This window comes from Calonectris borealis, chromosome 1 (assembly GCF_964195595.1).
Source record: "Calonectris borealis chromosome 1, bCalBor7.hap1.2, whole genome shotgun sequence".
Lineage (NCBI taxonomy): Eukaryota > Metazoa > Chordata > Aves > Procellariiformes > Procellariidae > Calonectris > Calonectris borealis.
In genome coordinates this window covers 75877580-75893996 of record NC_134312.1, presented here as the reverse complement: position 1 = coordinate 75893996, position 16417 = coordinate 75877580, and the positions used below count along the sequence as shown (strand labels likewise).

Here is a 16417-nt window from a genome sequence, read left to right as displayed (position 1 = left end):
GACCACAAAGGATTCGAACATTCTTTTCAGCGCTCCATTTACTTAAGACCTACCTGCATTCGCTGCATGCATATATTTATGTATATACTACACACACTTATCCCAACCCCTCCTCACAATATTATTGCAATAATTCTTTGCTGGTATAACAGTTTATATACCAAGTTTCACCTATTTAGTTTTCTATAAATATAGAAAAAAAACACCTGAAGAGAGCTAGAACAGCTTTCAATCAGTCACTATATTGGCATTGAAAGCTTTATTTTGAAAACTTTAAGCAGCAATACTGAATAAATAGACAGAATGATTGTTTTGTCATCTCCATACAACCGATGGCCTTCATCCAAAACATTAAAATACTGTAGCAAATAGAATAAACATGCATGTTTCAATGTTCTTAAAAAAAAAAAAGGTGTAATATAAAAGTAACATTTTGACACTTATTTTAATACAGTACAGACCATTAGAGACTATTTTCTGGAAAAAATATCTGAATACAGTTTTATTATTTACATGGATCATTAAGGCCCAATTCACTCAAGTTAATGCACATCAGGAATTTATATGCTTCAAGATAACTCACTAAAAATTACAAGATCAATTTTTTTGCTCATACTCATATGATCTCAGTTCACTAAAATAATGCAATACTCTTCACACTAAAAACAAGGCAATTATTGCCCCAAGAGGAGATTTTTATTTCACTAAAGGATCTTTTCCCTCTTGCCTCACAATGAAAGCATGTTTGCATATTGATAATGCTAGTGGTAGTTCTCTTCTTCAAGAACTTCCTTCCAACTTGCTAGGGTTTAGAAAAGCAAGTAATCTCAAAGCTAACATACCATTTCCAGAAGCAATTCAGGCTTTTGGGAACCTAAGTCCCACTGAAAGATGACGGGAGGCAGGTTCCCAGCTGACTTTTCAGAGTGGGACTTGGGTTTCTCCGTTGCTCGGGCATTCAGAATGTTTACCCTAGCCTTAACCTACTGGCTTTTCAAATGGTCACCTCCCCCGCCTTTTCCCCTAACAACATAGCATCACCAGCAAAAATAAACTGTATCCTCATGGATGAGAGAGGTAACACAATTAATTTCCATTAGTAATAAATTACAGGAGTTCTCCATATAAATTCCCTGTGCACTGGAAAACAGTGCTTGAGTATTCAACTATTTAACGCAAGCAAAAAACCCCATTTTTATCATGCTGGCCAATAAATACTATGGCACTTGTTAAAATTAGTACGTGTAGCTTCCTTTCTGCTAATGCCCCATAAGTAGGTTTGAAATGCTTCTGAAAATGAATTTTTCTACATTTGTAAAGAGTGAGGTTCTGCAGTTGGTCAGAAGCAAAACTCTTAACGCCATAATGTGAGGAATTTTTATAACTGTAATACGTTGTTCGATTCACATTTAATGCAAGGGCATGCCATTTCTTTTTGGTTTATTTACAGAGAGGGTGAAAATGCTACAGAACCTTAACCTGGGTGAAATTCAATAAGCAAGAGGAGCATGGTAGGGGCAGGGGAATTTGTCAGTGTCTCACAAATGACAGGTTTGGATACCAAAGCCTCTCCTTTGCCACAACAGTGGCTGAAGCTGTAAACGTTTTTCAGATCACCTTGAGATATGCTAAAGCCCTGACAAGGAGAGTCCACTCAATGATGATGCAGTGGCCGCTCCTGAGCCAGCTCCAGGCTGGCCCCTCTGTCAAACAGCTGCTGCAATCAGCAGATGCTATTTTTTAACTTAAATGGCAAATTCCTTCCTTGATTCTATTACAAAGTCATAACTCAAGTCTTCCAAAGCTGCTCTTCCCCTTCCTTTTAATCCTTTTCCTCCTCCCTCCATCTTAAAGAATAACCTGGCAGAGAAAGAGAGCAGTTTTTATGATGCAAGAGCCCAATTCAGCTCAGACATCTGTGGGAGATGGACCAGTCACAAAGTATGACAAAAACATTAACTGGGTAAGTATGCTGATCTGCCTTAAAAATATTTTATCTCAATACAAGACTGAAGTTGCAACAGGCTTTTCCTTCTTCCCCACCCCCATGCAGCATAATTTGGGCCAGTCTTTGCAAGGTGCTGAGTGCCTCAGTTCTCTAACATCAAGAGGTGCTGAAGATGCAAGATATCCACTGGAGAGGGCCATTTTATTTCTGTAAATTGAACCCAGAATGTAAGGCATATATGCTCAAGTACCTTGGACAGATATTGTTCCCAAACTATGTATATTTTACACTTTTTTTTTAATATATATATACACACATTCTTTTTTTTTTAATACAAAGTTACGGGCACAGTAAACATGAGCACAGAATTGTGATAAACTAACAGTAAAATCTGTGAGCACTGCAAAGATACCTCAGGTAGGAACATCTCATTTTCCAGTCTGCTCACAAGGGGAGGGGAAAAAAAAAAAAGACCTAATAAGTTAAACGGTAAAAATTCAGAGTCCATTTGGAAAGGTCCTTTATATATTCACAGCCTTATCTGTTGCTGTTAGTCTAAATACAGCAGCATTTTTAGAATATATGATGCCATTAATAAGTGGAAAGGGAAAAAAAAAGCATTAAACACTCAAGAGTCCTTCATCTTCTACTATATCTTATAAAACTTCCATTTGTCAGTATGACTAGGAAGCTCCTTTTTTAAAAAAGGAAACTTAAATTAACATTTATCTGCACATCAGTAAATCAACACAAGAGGATGCTAGGAGTTAAGAATTCTTAAGTACTTTTTATGGCAAAAAGCTCGGAGTTTCCTACGAGTGGTAAAATCCAGACCCTACCAAAGACATCAGGAGTTCTGTCATTTTGCCACTGAGGGAAGCCCAGGTAGTCCATACTGCAGCGAAAGCACGGTGACCCCTTCTCATGTCAAGGGGATCTCAGAGGTGGGGATGATGGTATGAGATGCTGTTAGAACAGGAAACCCGAATGCAACTAGGTAAGGCCCATCCCTTCTTTAACTCACCCATGAGGCCAGCCTCCTCACGTACACAAAGTGTCCCTTTGATGCCAGTCACTTTCTCTGCAAACTTGTTGTCAACTTCAGCAATCAAATTTCAAGGCCTGTAACCAACATGCTACTTGGTGGTGTCTTACTTTCTGCATGGAAGCCATTTTGTCTAATCCTTGCTTAGCTTTGATTGCATTAGACTGACATCAAGACACGATTGTGTTCTCTTTTCACATTTTTTGTAAAAAATGACTACCAAATGTGTGAATTTCCTGTTTGTAAGCTTTATATTCTTTATATTTTATGTAAGTGACTGAGCAGCAATACATCTTTCAAAGGGGCTAAACGTCTAGCATTTAACACTGGGGACCTAGAATGAAATCCTGGCCCCACTCAAGTCAGTAGAAGCTCTGCTATTGACTTCATGGGACTCTGCCAGGTTTCTTCCCTCCACAAAACTTGAGTGAATTTTGGAAGGCTGGAAGAGAATGCTCATTTGTTTTGTGTTTTTCTTCTCCTCCTCCAACAAGATTTACCGCAAAACAAGAACACTGTAATGGCTAGTGGAAAAAATAAAGTACAGAATCACACTCAGTGAAAGCCTCCTATTCTCTTTTGGTAAGATATATGAAGACAACTTCTTACATTGTTCTTTTCTCAAAAGGCATATACAATGTGGCAAAATATTTCAAATATACATTCTCTATAATAAAATATCATCTAACTAGTGCATCCTCAATCATATGCTGAAAATATTTTTACCAAGCCAAGGTTTAAATTCCATAAATCTTTTGAACACTAGGTGCTTCATTCAAGGCAGATTCAACAGCAAGTACATCCCACAAGCTCACTTTTCAAGCCTTAAAAGGTAGCAATGGGTGGAACATGACATATTATGACCCACCACAGAAATTAACAAAGTCAGTGGTGAGAAACCATTTTAATGGTTCAGCACTCCACAGAACTCTGCGTTTGTTGTACTTAATCAAATGGTGGATGGTTGTACACGCAAATTAAAGTCACCGTGTCAGACTGACATACAGCCATACGTGATTATTCACAAGTTAAAAATAAAAATATAAAAGGTCAACATTCACACATCCATTGATTAAAGGGAATAAATTAAACCTCAGATAAGTTGCATACATGGTTTCCTTCACCCTCAGTCTTTTATTTATGCCTATACATGGAACAATACTTTCCCAAACACTTCTGAAGTGGCAAAAACAAATGAAGGTTTTTGCACTCTAGCTGTGTTGACAGCAAGTTCATCCTTGCCATTTATGAATCGAGACAGTTCCTCTGTCTCTTTAGCATCAGTGCACAGGGTATGGCTCCAAGTGGTGTGTGGAGGAAGAAGAAAAAAAAATACGGTGGCGTAACAAAAAAAATAAAATATCTTCTTCCATTCATCATTGGCAGAATAAAACAAAAATGTATCTTGTCCAGGGTACCTTGCTAGGTCCTCTCCAGAAGAGGTATGTACTGTCATACATAAATGCCCTCCGGGTTAAAACCAGACGACAGGGGATTCTGTAGAATCCGAAGGTTACTGGGGAGTTGCCTCGATGAGCCAGGGCGCTTCAGTGACCCAGACTGAAATGTTGGCTCTGCACAAGAAAAAGGGCAGTTAGAAAAGTCATCATCAAGGGTGATGTCTGTAGAACACCTCTCCTCTTCCTGCTTAGTGCAATATAGAAAAACTAATACCACATAGAACAAAAAATTCAAATGCCTGACTAGGAAGTGATGAGATCTAAGGTGCACACCTCCTACTCATTTCAAAACAGAAAGATATACCTACTCAGTATAATTACCCTCCCACAAGGAACGTGCACATGGATACATGCAGTACATTTATAGAGTAACGTGCAGAAAGAGCTTCTACCTATAACTCAAAGCTTCAGCTTCCTGCCCACTTAAGAGAAACTTCATACAAGTGCTGACATTTAAGGCCTGGTTGTCTTGTCTTCTCTCCCCATCTCCTCACCCTCCCAATGCCTTTTGGTTAGAAAGTTTTCTGAGAGGAGGGGCAGAACCAACTACAGAGAACGCTGAGAGAAACAGGCCCCTTGCAAGCAGGGTACTGGGTAAAGCACACCACAGCAGAGGCTGAGCCACAGCGAACGAGTTTCTGCTTGTGCCACAGTTGTGACACGCATTCAAAGTGCTCCCATGCTTCTGTCTAGGAAATTCTGAATTCAGATGTGGGCTTGTGCAGAATGCACTGATCTCGCTAGGGGCAAAGTCAATTTGCACGCGCCGTAACAGCCATCTGTGCAGGACTTCTGCATGGCTGGCAGCCCAGCTGGATTAGCTCCTATTTCCATGCGGCTGCTGTCTGGGATTTTTCGAGATCCAGACACATTCCTTTTTCTACTTTGACAACACACCCCCCAGAAGAGGAAGAACCCAGATGAACAGAAATGTCAGACATGCAATCATGTTGCGTGCCAGCTCACATGCCTGCAGCCATGGTGGCCACACTTGAAAGCTATTGGCCTAATGAGTTGCTGATGGGACAAACACATGCCCAGGCACAGTTACCTACACATTGCGTTTTATTTATAGCTTGCTGAGCCCTTGGAATGAAAAGAAGTATGTGACACTGTGCTTTCTTAATATTTTGCTAACTTCTTTGCTAACAGAGCATTCACTTCATGTATGAGTGCTAGCATTAATGCAGCAGGTAAATGCATTTGCCATCCCCTCCTCCCGCCCACCAAAAGCATGCTGAGCACTGCACCTCTCTCGAGCTCCACATGTGGGGCCTCCACCTCAACGGGGTCTGCTGGCAGCACCGTGACCTTTGTTCCTGTTTGCTGGATGAACTGTTGGAGATTGACCTGTCGCAGCTCCTTTGTCAGTTGCTCCAGTTCTTGTTCCCTGTCCTGCCAGGAAAGAGAAAACATCTGCTGAGCAGCAGCAAGCATAAAGCAGCATTTCAAGACTCTATTTGCAATTGGGCAACTAACGCTTCTCCTTTTGATGAGAAAGCCTCTGATTTTTAAATTCAAATGTAATCAGAAGAGTTGAAAGGCATTTTACTCTCATAATTTAGAAAGTGAATCAACACTCGCTTATTAGGGGTTACTACCGGTCTGTTTATATTGCTTTTTGGATGACTAGCAGATGTTTCTTATATCACCTGAGAAAAATTTTGGCACAACAAATAAAGGTTACAGTGAGCACTCTGAAAAAATACATCAGCTGAGCATCAGCCTGGCACCAAATCTTAGCTCTGCCAGAAGTGTCAAGCATGACTTGGACAGCTCATTTAGTTCTTCTGTTCCTAAAAGGAGAACAATTCCCTTCTCTTCTTGTTCTTTGCGTTTTTTATTTAGGGTGTAAATTTTTATGGACGTAACTCTCTCACTCTGCAAGCGTACTCCGTTTTGTACAATGAGGCGAAATCCTGGCTGGTTCACCACCCCTTCACAAGCACAGAAGACGATCATTTAGGATCTTTCTCAATGCTCTGCAATTCTAGCATGATATACAAAACCTACAGCTCCAATAGATTACGACAGTCTTAGACTACAATTATTTCAGATTCAGGCAGCTGCATGTGGTACTCTTCCACAGCCAGGATGGGCTTCTCCTGTTTGGCCACACAGGGGATGGGCTAGCTACCCGCATGCCAGGCTGTGGGCATTTCCATGCAGAGCATACTGGTACATCCTCATTTTGGCAAGAGATGGAGGTTGGGTCAATCTTCTTCTCCCTAATTATCTTGTCTACGCAGAATCATACATGAACTCACACAAGGATTGAGGGAGAATAGTTTTGTGGATCTGTCCTAGGAAGAGTCCCCACCAGCACAGCCCTTATTAATTTTAAACTTGCAGTAAGGTCACAGTTGAGGCTGAATTCAACAGTTAGTAAGAAAATTAACACAAATGATCTGATGTCTAAATTAGGACCTTTTAAATGCCAATTGCTTTGTCACTAATGTGTGTGTTTGACCTGTTCAGTCAATGCATATCATGTGGTTCGTCTCAGCTTCCCATGCTAGACTTGTGTTTCCATTCATTGGCTACGAGCTTTCGGAGAAACTGGACTGAGAAATGGAAACTAGGCCACTGCCAAATTTTAAGACAATTCTACAGAAAAATTCTTCAATTTATTTTAGGCCTATTAGACTCTACAACTGGGCACTTGGGACACAGGAAATTCTCAACTGTCTTTACTTACTACAATGTTAATTCTACAGCTCCGTGTTTTATGAGATTGTAACAAAGTTGCCACTGAAGGGCAACTTTTTAAGTTTAAAAAAACTGAATCGCTGAAATATGCAGGTTAGCAGAACTAACATCACAAATCACTTGTTCTTGACATTTCTCAACTTTCACAGGAAATAAGGTAAAAATTTAAGTATCACCCCAAATCCTACTGGTTTAAGCTTTTAAATTCAGTATCTAATTGTGAATCTTTAGTGAGATCTTTTACCTGAAGAAGGGTGGGATTTTGGGTTTTTGCTTTGGTTTTCGTTTTTTTTTTGCATTTAAAATCTTTCTCCAGGAACAGGGAGAGCAGATTGCTGCATCTGATCCTTAACTGAACACAGCCTCATATTGTTGGAAGGGAATGTTATTGAGGTGGCTAGAGGAAAGGAATGAAAGAGAGGAGGTAGGATAAATTACTAGAAATTTCTCACATGCTACTAAAAAAATGCCACCATCCTGTTCTTATCACTTGAAAACTAGTGAACCAAAGTTTTCTTTCCTTCCTTACTGAAAGGTCTATAAAAACACCCATGCTCAACTCTTCTAGTTTCAAATCAGCAGTTCTATGAATATTAATATTTAACTTTCAGCATGCAAGAAAATATTTCTCTATTTCCTCCCCCCAAAACTGTATAATACAGAGCTGAGTTTATTTCCTCCTGGACGTCCAGATTAGTGCACCTTTGGGTTTAGAACAAACTTGGAAGATCTGAATTTAATGGGAACTTTCCCAAGAAAGTGAAACCCTAGCCTATGAAAAAAAACAAAGCGAGAAAGATTTTGAACTCAATCTTAGCTTCACTGAGCGTTACTGCGAATAGGTAAAATACATAAAGAGGACTTGATGCTTTCTGTTATAGTGCAAATCCTTAAGCGTAGTGTGTCTGGAAACAGGATAGATAAATATGGCCAAAACTGCTTACAGTTTTTATCCATTTTGCTTTGGATGAAAAGATACATTTTTTATACATTATTGAAACAATACATTTTTTTCCCCTCCTCATTTAGTAAGAACAGCTTATACTGACATAGTTCTAGATGCTCAGGAGTAGGGATGCAAAATCCCTTTACATATTCGCAGCAGAATCACCTGACTGCAACTGCAGCACTGTGGAACATAGAAACTGTGAATCCCAGGAATACAGCAAGAATCGCAACTCAAACTGATGCGATTCAGTCCTATCTTACGTGGCACATTAAAATCCCAGAAGCCACAATCTTTCCTTCACCTTACCCAGCTAGCAGCTGGATTTCCATTTATATTTATTCTTTCACGCTCTATCAAGTTCCAGGTGGTATCATTAACTTTAGCAAGGAACCAGAGACTGGATTCTCTTTTGACACATGCGCCACAAATGCCTGAGGTGTAGAGAAAATAAAATCCTGAATACCAGCAAGTCAGACAGGAAAAGGGAGATGCTATTCTTTAAAACAAAAGCCCTGTAAAAGCTAAGAGTTATTTTAGCTCTACATCCATCTATCCAGGTGCTGCTTTTGGACTGTTCTTTTTAATTCATCTATTTTGGTGGCAGACAAACCTAGCAAGAATCAGAAGTTTAGCCTCAGAAAAGGCTATAATGGTGCAAATTTCCCTGAAATTTAACAATATGAAGCACTGAGCTGCCAAGATCTAGGACCTAAATCCTCAAGATATCTAACACCAAATCAACAGGGGTTAGAAGACTAATACTTTTCAAGTGTTACGCCGAGACCACTATTAGCACCCAGCAGCACAACAATCCCCCGCCAGCCCTAAATGTGCTATTGTTCATGCAGGAGATATTATTTGTCTGAAGTGTAAAAGAGCCCAGACCCCACTAGCACAGCAGCACCTCACTACAGCTAGCAAGCGCTCCCTCTCAGCATGCATGCATGCATTGCCATGGATGCAGCCATACTGCCCTCAACTAGTTTGGCTGATATTAGTTCTGGTGTTTCTCTACCATGGACCACTGCATGGTGAAGATACGCTTCACGTGATTTCTCAGAGGTCACTAGGCAGTCAGGGAATGGTAGCAAACCAAAGCTGTAACCGATGGGAAAGAAACTGAGCCAGCACTCAGTGAATAAATGAAAGGTGGTGTGGCACTCAGCACTAACCCTGCAGGCCTCCCAGGCCTTCTGAATGGCCAGGAACACATCCACCAAAATGTCTGCTGGTTTATCTTGAGACAAGGAACTAACTACTGTTTTTCTTTTGAGATGGTTTGAATGAGTAAAATACACACAGGTGAAATGAAAATTGTCTACTCTTCAAAAAAAAAAATCTGAAATGCAATTTGAAAATGAAAGCAACGCTTTCTTCCTTTTACCCAAGTTCACTGTGGAAACTTTCTCATGTTTTCTTTCATGGGCTCCAAATCTGTGTAAAAGGAATTTATTACGGTCAGGTCTTTGTCTTTTCTTTGCTATGGACAAAAAGGACATTCTTACCTGCAACCGTTTGGTAGCTTGGCCCAAAGACCTTTCTACAGCTTTAATGCCATTTTCCAATCTCAGACTTTGCTGGCCCTGAATATCAATTTCACCCTTCACCTTCTCGATCTTTTCCTTGACCTCTTCTTCATTCACTTGGGACTCTTGAACTTCCCGCTGCAACTTCTCTGCTTCAAGGCCACTTTCCATGTTGTGGATCTGAGACATGTAGTCCTTCAGCTTGCTCTCGCACTCCAGGATCCTCTGCCTCATTTCCTGCAGCTGCTCCTTCAGCTGTTTTTCGTTCTCCTGTTCGATCTGCAGCTCGTTTTCCCAGAACTCTTCCTCTTCAATCTCCACTTCGTTCCTTTTGATCTTCTGCTCGAGCTTGACCATTTCTTCCTCCAGGCTGGAGTTATACTTTTGTTCCCAGTAGCGGATCTCGGCTTCGTTGGACTCCAGCTGTTTCTCAATGCACTGAAGTTTCTCCGTCTGGAGGTGGATCAATTTCTTCAACTCATCCGCTGTTGTTTTACAGTTGTTGAGCACCTTTTGCTTGAACTCGGATTCCTTGCTTTTCCCAAAGATGTCCATTAGCCCTTTGGCCCCGCCCGTGAAGGTGAGGGATTTCCTTTTCGGCTCCCTCCTCTTCATGGATTTGTCGCTGGGAGGCCTCAGCTTGGCCAGGGGAGGTAAGCTTTGCCGGTACAGAGTCCTCTCCGGGATGCGAGCCACGCTGTCCGAAGTCGGCCTCTCGCTCAGAGAGGGCCCGGTGCGGCGCAGGATCAGCTGCACGTCGCTCGCGTACTGCCCCCACTTGTTCAGCGACACGATGGGGTTTTCGTGCGGCGCCAGGTGCCTCTCCGTGTCCCGCCATTTCTCGATCAGCGTGTACCTGCCGGTACGACCTGCAAGGCAAGCACAGCCGTCAGCGGGGCGGGCCGCCAGGGGGCGCTGCCGGACAGCGCCAGCGCCGGGCAGCAGGCGGGGCCGGCGCGGGCCGTGGGCGCCCCCCGGCGGCCGCCCGGCGCCGCTCTCGAGCGGGCGCCCCCGCTCACCCTCGGGCTCGCTGGGGAACGGGGGGTGCGGGCGTGGGCGTGGGCGTCCGTGTGCGAGGCTGGGAGTGCAGGAGCTGCTGCAGGGAGAGGAGAAACTGCGCAGGCAGGACCCGCGCGGAGTCACCTCAGAGGTGTCTGTGGGTGCGGGCGCTGCCCTCCCGCAGAGGGGAGCGGCCGCTGACTGTCCTGAGTGCGTCTTCTTGCTCCTTCATTTACTCAGCTCAGCGCAGTGTCTATACATCGCTTATTTAAAATGTAAATTATCTCAGGAAAACCCTCTCCACATGGAGCAATAACTGAACACGCGAGTACTGATTCCTGATTTACACTGTGCACACAAGTGAAACTGCACAGCTCCGGGGCCTCTTTCAGATTTGAAGTCACTGAAATTAAAGCAAGTGACCTAGCGATGCTGATGTCTAGCAAAGAAATACATCAAATATACATCTCTAGAGGGAGAAAACAAGAATAGAAAGAGTTCCACATCTTTCATACAGCCACATAGAAAAAAATCAAAATTCGGAGACAGTGCCTTTGCTTTTAAACTGTATCATCAATCACAGACAAACATTCATGACTGACTGCGCCTTAGTTCACCATCTCGTGCCCCCCCAGTTAGTTCAGACACTGGGCAAAGCCGGCTCGGGGCCACAGCAGCATTATGCCAGCTCACGTGGCCCGTGGCAGCACTGCTGACGTGACAAACCTTCACGGAGCAGAACACAGGGACGAGAGCGGCAGAGCCTGCCCGAGTTGGAAACGAGCAACTTGGGCTCCCTGCACAGCAGACTCCTCATCTGTAACAGCAGCTGACAAGTCCCCCCATGGGGCACACAGCCCTCAGGAAGACGCCCGAATCCTTTAACAACGGTCATGATGTTTTCTGACCTCTATATTGACAGCTAGCTGTACAATGAATGCAGTGTGGTTTACTTTTAGGGTAGGGGGAAGTACAACTTATGTCTATGGCTTCTTTTGTGCTACTACCAAACATGCTTAAATTCAGCTTAGCAGTCGTCTTCCTCTGAGACCCCATATAGGATGTTTTGAATGCTACAAAAATACAGCATTTGAGGTTTTCCACTATTTTTATTTTTTCTGAACACTCTTACTACTCTGAGATACAGCATTCTCCAAATGCAGAAGAGAGTCTCCCTTGTCATGAAAGTGACTTCACTTAAAAGCCACAACATTGTTTACAAAGAGACATGAAAGATCAACTGCTTTTGAAGAGTGTGATCCTGATGAATTTCTGAACAGCTCCACAATTGCCATTAACCTTAAAAACATCATTAGCTATTTTAATGCATTAAATATATCCATTTCCACGGTAGACCATCATTCAAATGAGAATTTATTTCAGCAGTAAATGCCTAAAATTCCTGTCATATATGCAGCTATGGAGTGGGGGAGTTGGAATAAATGTAGTTTTCAGTGGTAACCCATTTGATGCATTTTCTTTCTTCTTCTTACGCCACCCGTCCAACCACTGCACTTTTCCCAAAAGAACAAAGATATCCTAATCTCAGGCTGGAGATCTGCCTCCGGCCTCCAACCACAACACCCGCACAGATTCCCCACCTCAAGTTTGTAGCAGACAAGCTCCACTGTGGTGATCAACACACTATGTGGCCCCCTAAAATCCGATATTGACAGACCAGCCTTATAAAGTGCTCCCCAGGATATAACTACTGTGCTGGAAATGGTTCCTCTGATCTCACTTTCTCACAATTAGCTCACGATGCAAAGAACAACAACAAAAAAAATCAGCTGCACAGGCACCGCCTAGAGAACAGGCTGCTTTGGCTCATGGGTCATACTAGTAGTAGTTAGCTGGCCAAACAAGAGACCAAAATGTCTATGTTCACTTCCAAGTTAGGAGTGAGAGCTGAAAGAGTACATGAAAATTTGACTGACAGAAGTCAGCAAAACAGGCAAGCAGCATGGGAACAGCAATCCACACCCCCCCCCTCCCCCCGAATGCCTTATAAATAAATGACTTGAGGTAAGCACTGGGAACAAAAAACAGAAAAGGAAAAAAGAGAAAAAAAAACCCCAAACTATCAGCATTACCAACATGCTTGGCCAACACTCTCAGAAACAGATTTAAAGTTTATTACAATAAAGTACTTCAAAAACAAGTTTACTACACCAAGATACAAAGTCAGAGATTTTTGCCAACCCACAATATTGTTCATTGATCCATGAAGATTTATAGTTTGTAGTAGGCATCAGTGTTACTATAGGAAAAATAAACCTAGCGTGCTGTTTGCCATAGCATACTAACAATAAAATCCTGGATAAGAAAAATGAAGTAAAAACATACCACAGAACCCAGGACAAAGGTTGCATTTTACCATTCTATTTTGCTAATCTTAAAAGCTTTCAGCTTGTAATCATGGTAATGCTACTAATGTTCTTGCGTCAGAAAGAGCCAACTTCAAAGAAGTCTTGAAATTGTAAACAAGAGCATGTACCACTAGGGGAGTGATCAGCATGCAATTTCTATTCACTTTGCTATTAAATGCACTACTTGAAAGAAACATAACAAGAGGCAAAAAAAGAAAATGGGGGAGGGGAATAAAGGTAACAATCTCGACCAAAAGTGAATTAAGGAATTAAGCGAGGCTCTTGCCAAGAACTATTTCCATCTTAGCTCAGACGTCCAAATCAACATGCAGTCCTAAATAATGAACTCGGCACTCAAGATCCACATAAAAGAAAGTGTTTTGTAGAAGTAATACTTACACAGTTCAACAACCACACCTGGAGTTCAGTACTAGTCTAAAACAAAGCTGACCTCATCCGAGATCATTACCCAGGTTTACTGTATTCAGCCTATGTATGATGCAGATTAACAATACCCAGACAACCACAACTGTGATGTTTGCTTGCATTAGAAGGGATTAATTCACAAATGAAAGGGTGAATGAGTTAATTCAAAACTAATGACAGAATATTTCAGAACACAGGCACCCTTGTAACAAACTGCTGGTTTTGATGTGCTACCATTGACAAGGAGAAAGCAGATTGCTTGGGTTGTTGACAAAGAACAGTTCAACACCTGCATGCTGCTTCTTGTCTTGTATGTTGTCCATACGCTTTCTGAAATAAAGATTGTTTGTGCTTATGCAGCACCTGGCAGAACTCAGTCCTACCTCGTTCACGCAAACCTTATCATCTTAAACATTCGTTACTGTTGTATTCATGTAATGCACCCCGAATCAGCAATGCATGACATTCATTAAACCATAGCGTGTTTTTCCTAGCTGTATATTGAACACATTGAATCTCATGCAGATTTATGAAGTATTTCCAGGTAAAGTTAGACGAGCAGTTAAGCAGTCAATTCAAGGAGCTGCCAAAGCACAGCTTTAGTTACTGTACTGATGTTCACAATGGGTACGTGCCTTGCCAGTGGGTCCCTTACAACTTCTGAAATCAAACTTTTCTTTAACAACATGTACGACTAGAACATATTAGACCAGTTTTGGGGTTTTTTTAATACTATCAAAGCCTTGTACTAATGAGAATGGTAGAGAAAATGATCCAGACAGCCCCAAACAAGCACCAGCAGTGCTGTGTTCTATGGTTCCCTCTTCAGAAAACAGCAATTCAGGTGCTGGAGAAAGCACAGAGCCTCTACACCCCATTCACTGGCCAGCTACTTCTCATTAGTATCCTGTGCTGACCCACCGAACATATAATGGTCCCCCACATGGACCATATAATATTACCGTCTCAAAACAATCATCAAGAATTTGTATCTATTTTGCAAGACAGCGAATGACAAGCTATAACAGAAGTAGGTATATATTTACATATATAAAGCACACTGCATCTGCACAAAGGGCCAGTGTCAAGGTTAACAGGTTAAGTTTACACCTACAGCTACCTAAGCATACAGACTTGTCACAGGTTCTATTAATACAGGAACATCTTCAAAACAATCTTTTATTTTAAAAGTGAGAAAGAGATCAAAAAAGGAAATACACGGACTCTAGAACACTGATATTCTGATAGCCTGCAACCAGCTGTCATGAGTGGTTTGAACCCATCTCTAATGCCACCGGTTATCGCTTGATCAATGAGACCTTAAAGAGCTAACTACAGCCGGTGTCCTGGATCAGCCACTGCTCTGCTGTACAGCCAAGCAGCAAGCTCTGGATCTGAGTGCCCATGTCATGCACCCAACCACTGTAGTCTTAGTTTCGGATTGATGTAATTCGGTAATTTAAACACAGATTCCATTACAATGAACGGTGATTAAACTAATGAAATATAGGAACAAGGTAATCAAACATTTTTTTTTAGACTCTCAAGAGGCAGACTTTCAAATTACACTCCATGAAGGTAGTAGAAGCATAACTATTATTCACTTTAAGCTTCTCTATATGCTTTAATATTTGCAGCTGACACAGTAGACATGAGCGATTATTTCTGCTGCCAAAAGTCAAAATGAAATTCCAAAGGAAATTAGCAGTAGAAGTGTTTCTCATGCAACTCTTTTGGCAGGACTGTAACCTGAGAGCTCATCAATACTGTTTTTCAGGACAGAAATGATTCATCCATTTTTGCCCTCTCAAAAGTGCATCATCCTCTACATGCAAAGCATTTCAGGGACAGGCACTACATTTTTTTTGTATGCAGGTAGCACGATGCACCATGTAAAAACTTATCTGTGCCTTATCTTCCCAGTAAGGCTACAAAAGTTTATTTCAAGCACCAAGCAAGATCCATCTTTTCATTAAGTGTCTCCCATGCTTCACAGCCAGGACCTACAGCAGCAAGTCAGTGCGAGCAGGTGAGTCATTGCCCTGGTCTCATATTATTTCTGGGAAAGGTGGCTAGATGAGCAGTCTTAAACATGGGGGTGCATGAAGGGAAGGGGCTAGGGTGGGCAAGAGCAGGCCTTTGACGCTAGAGGTCATGCAGTCTTGCTCCCAGTTTCTCCTCTTTCCCCAAGACTGCCAGGGTACACTTGGTGCCAGGGGAGCTGCTCTCTGGCAGGCATACTCTTAGCTCCCATTTTTCCCAGGGATCCCACCACCTTTGCTGCTGCACAGCAGCTGTGCCAAGGACCTTCCCTGCAAGTTGGCACTCTGAACAGAGTCTAAAAAAGAAAATGCCACTTCTGTCTTACATGCAAGTCTTAGGACAGCCAAACTGAAAAGGAAGCTGTACTAGTCTTGCTCTTGAGCTAAATCTGAATTAGTACGCCAAACTCACAACAGTGCACAGTGAGAATATACATACTGTCGCCTGTCTGCGCACAGGTTTCCAAGGAGGTAAAGCCAGGCATTCCAACACATGCTCAAGCCAAACCCAGACTGCCCAGAGCTCTGGCGGGCACTGACAAATGTACCCGCTCCCCAGCCTGGATACAGCTTTCTGACCACCTCGGTTTCACAGAGATAGCCCTCTAGCCCTAGGCAACTAGATGCTGTCTTTCTTAACAAGGCAATATAAAGAAAAATAATTTTACATGGGTAAAATCTTGTAAGAACTCTTAACATACGAAACACGTGGGAGAAAATACTCCGCCTTACCAAAGGGGCAACAGCATTAACTCCTAAATCTTTAACAGCACTGATAGAAAAGTAATTGCTGGCAATTCTAGTAAACCCAGTATGATTTGAACTCAATATCTTTGAAATATAAAGCTGACATTTCATTCATTATGTGACACTTAAGTTAACATCCTTAGCAATTTAAAAAAAAATACCATTCTAGCTACCTGAGAACTCATCAAATACCCAAG

At 42.1% G+C, this 16417-nt stretch overlaps 1 protein-coding gene across 1 annotated transcript in view; it reads right to left on the bottom strand.

Annotated features, from left to right (window-relative positions):
• Positions 1-244: 244 nt before the first annotated feature.
• The window catches only part of RASSF8 (Ras association domain family member 8), a 93353-nt gene continuing 77180 nt past the window's right edge, over positions 245-16417 (bottom strand). The window contains exons 4-6 of the mRNA XM_075161118.1: positions 9617-10506; positions 5704-5848; positions 245-4567 (exon numbers count right to left, since the gene is read on the bottom strand). Of these exons, the coding sequence (XP_075017219.1) occupies positions 4446-4567; positions 5704-5848; positions 9617-10506 (1157 nt within the window). The 3' untranslated portion in view covers positions 245-4445. The remainder of the gene's footprint in view (positions 4568-5703; positions 5849-9616; positions 10507-16417) is intronic.